General features: G+C 66.0%; 1 protein-coding gene across 1 annotated transcript in view; it reads right to left on the reverse strand.

Annotated features, from left to right (window-relative positions):
- The window catches only part of onecut2 (one cut homeobox 2), a 36,288-nt gene extending 34,650 nt beyond the window's left edge, over positions 1–1,638 (reverse strand). Inside the window, exon 1 of the mRNA XM_008298538.1 lies at positions 432–1,638. Coding sequence (XP_008296760.1) covers positions 432–1,638 — 1,207 coding nt within the window. The remainder of the gene's footprint in view (positions 1–431) is intronic.
- Between the last annotated feature and the right edge of the window lie 325 nt (positions 1,639–1,963).

The following is a 1,963-nucleotide window of genomic DNA, read 5'->3' on the forward strand; positions in this document are numbered from 1 at the left end:
CAGCAGACCCACACAACCAGTACAACCAGCAGACCCACACAACCAGTACAACCAGCAGACCCACACAACCCGGATCACAGCAGAAAACACAACAGCAGCATCCCTGGGACTCAGCCTCCCACTGAGATCAGATTTCCAGAACATTGTGCACAAAAACACGCTGATTTTTAAAGCGCGTTCTGTGCTGGTTCGGAGCTGGAGGCGCGTTTACACTCAGTCTGTGCGTAAAGTGCGCAGAGGGAAATCCCACGACCTTGTCGTTCGCTATCGATCCTCCTTTTGTTATTGATCAATAATGGTAATCAGGACAGCAGCGGGTTGCTTCACCTGAGCGGAGACTCCAAAACAAAAGCAGCACCGCTGAGGTTGGAGGTTTTTAGCTCCCAGCAGCAGCAGCAGCAGCAGCAGCAGCAGCAGCAGCAGCTTCCTACCTGCCAGGCGGAGCGCGGACATCCTCTGGAACTCGGGCTCCTGCAGCCACTTCCACATCCTCCGGAAGGTCTCCCGGCCGGACTTTAGTTTACTCCAGGGTTTGGGGTTCCTCAGCAGGTCCGACAGGGTCCCCTGGGAGCGGCACAGCACCCGCTGGGCGAAGATGGCCTGCGGGATGCTGTACCTCTTGAGCTCCGCCGTGATCCGCTGCGCCACCTCCTTGGTGTTGATCTCCTCCAGCTGGCCCGAGCCGGCGCCCCCCTGCGTCCCCGAGGAGGAGGGCGGTCGTTCCCGCGTGGACGCCAGCACGGGCCCGTGGGACGGAGACTGGAGGTGGGGGTGGGGGTGGTGGCCCGCCGAGGACGCGTGCCCCGGGTGGTGCATCCCGTTCAGGTGCGGCATCATCCCGGCGGCGGGGCCGGCGAGGCCTCGGTGCTGGTGGTGCTCCCCCCGGGCCAGCATGGAGGCGGTGTGGTGCGCGTCGAAGTTGAGCATCTTGTCGTGGCCGCCGTGCGTCGCGCTGCCGTAGTTGTGGAGCCCCTGCTGCGTGTTGTGGATGGAGCCCAGGCCGTTGCCCAGCACCGGGGACAGGCTCTGCCCCATCCCGGACATGTGCTCCTTGTGGTAGGGGCTGTAGATGTTGTTCATGCCCGGGAGCCCCCGCTCGTCGCGCATCAGCGTGAAGCTGCCGCTGACGTTCCCGGAGAGCCGCTGGTGGTGGTGGTGGTGGTGATGGTGGTGGTGGAACTTGTCGGACACGGTGGAGATGGGGGGCAGCGGCTGCAGCGGCGTCAGCGTGGTGTAGGTGCCGCTCATGCCCATCCCGGGGGAGGACGTGTCGCAGGGGACGCTCATGGCGTGGTGCAGCGGCAGCGACAGCTCCGGCCGGTACTCCGCGCCCCCGTCCAGGATGGTGGCCATGCCGGACACCATGGCCGAGCGGGAGGCCAGGTCCTGGTGGATCCGCAGGGTGGACGCCGCCGCCGCCGCCGCAGCCGCCGCCGCCGCCCCGTGTCCCCCCGACGAGCCGCCGCGGCCGTGGTGCGGGCTGTGGCCGCTCATCAGCTCCGCGTCAGGCGCCACGGAGCTGACCGCCACGCCGCCGTGGAGGCTGCCGACGCCGTCCATCGTCATGTCCGTGTTCATGGCGTAAGCGTCCAGGTCCTTGGCCAGGCATCGATAGGCGTTAGTGTAGGCAGTCTTCATTCATCTGTCTCAGTCCATCAGGTCGAGCGGAATCGTGTCTCCTTCCTTCCTCCGTGCTCCGCGGCTCCTCCCGGGATGGTCGGTGCGCGTCCCCCCCCCCAGCGGCGTCAGTCCGTCGGCTGCTCCCCGGTGCTCCTCAGGCCTCTCCAGCTCTTTGTGTCTCCTCGCCGGCGTGTGCACATGAATTCGGCGTGTTTATCTCGGTCGTGCGGGCCTGCTCGGCGGCTCCCCCATGTCCAGCCTCTCCTCCTCCGTCGTTGCTCTGCCGCTCCGACCGGAGCTGTCCACGGTCCCCTCAGCGACCGCTCAACCCAACCTGCTGCCG

Source organism: Stegastes partitus, unplaced genomic scaffold, assembly GCF_000690725.1.
Source record: "Stegastes partitus isolate 25-593 unplaced genomic scaffold, Stegastes_partitus-1.0.2 Scaffold1324, whole genome shotgun sequence".
Taxonomy (NCBI): domain Eukaryota; kingdom Metazoa; phylum Chordata; class Actinopteri; family Pomacentridae; genus Stegastes; species Stegastes partitus.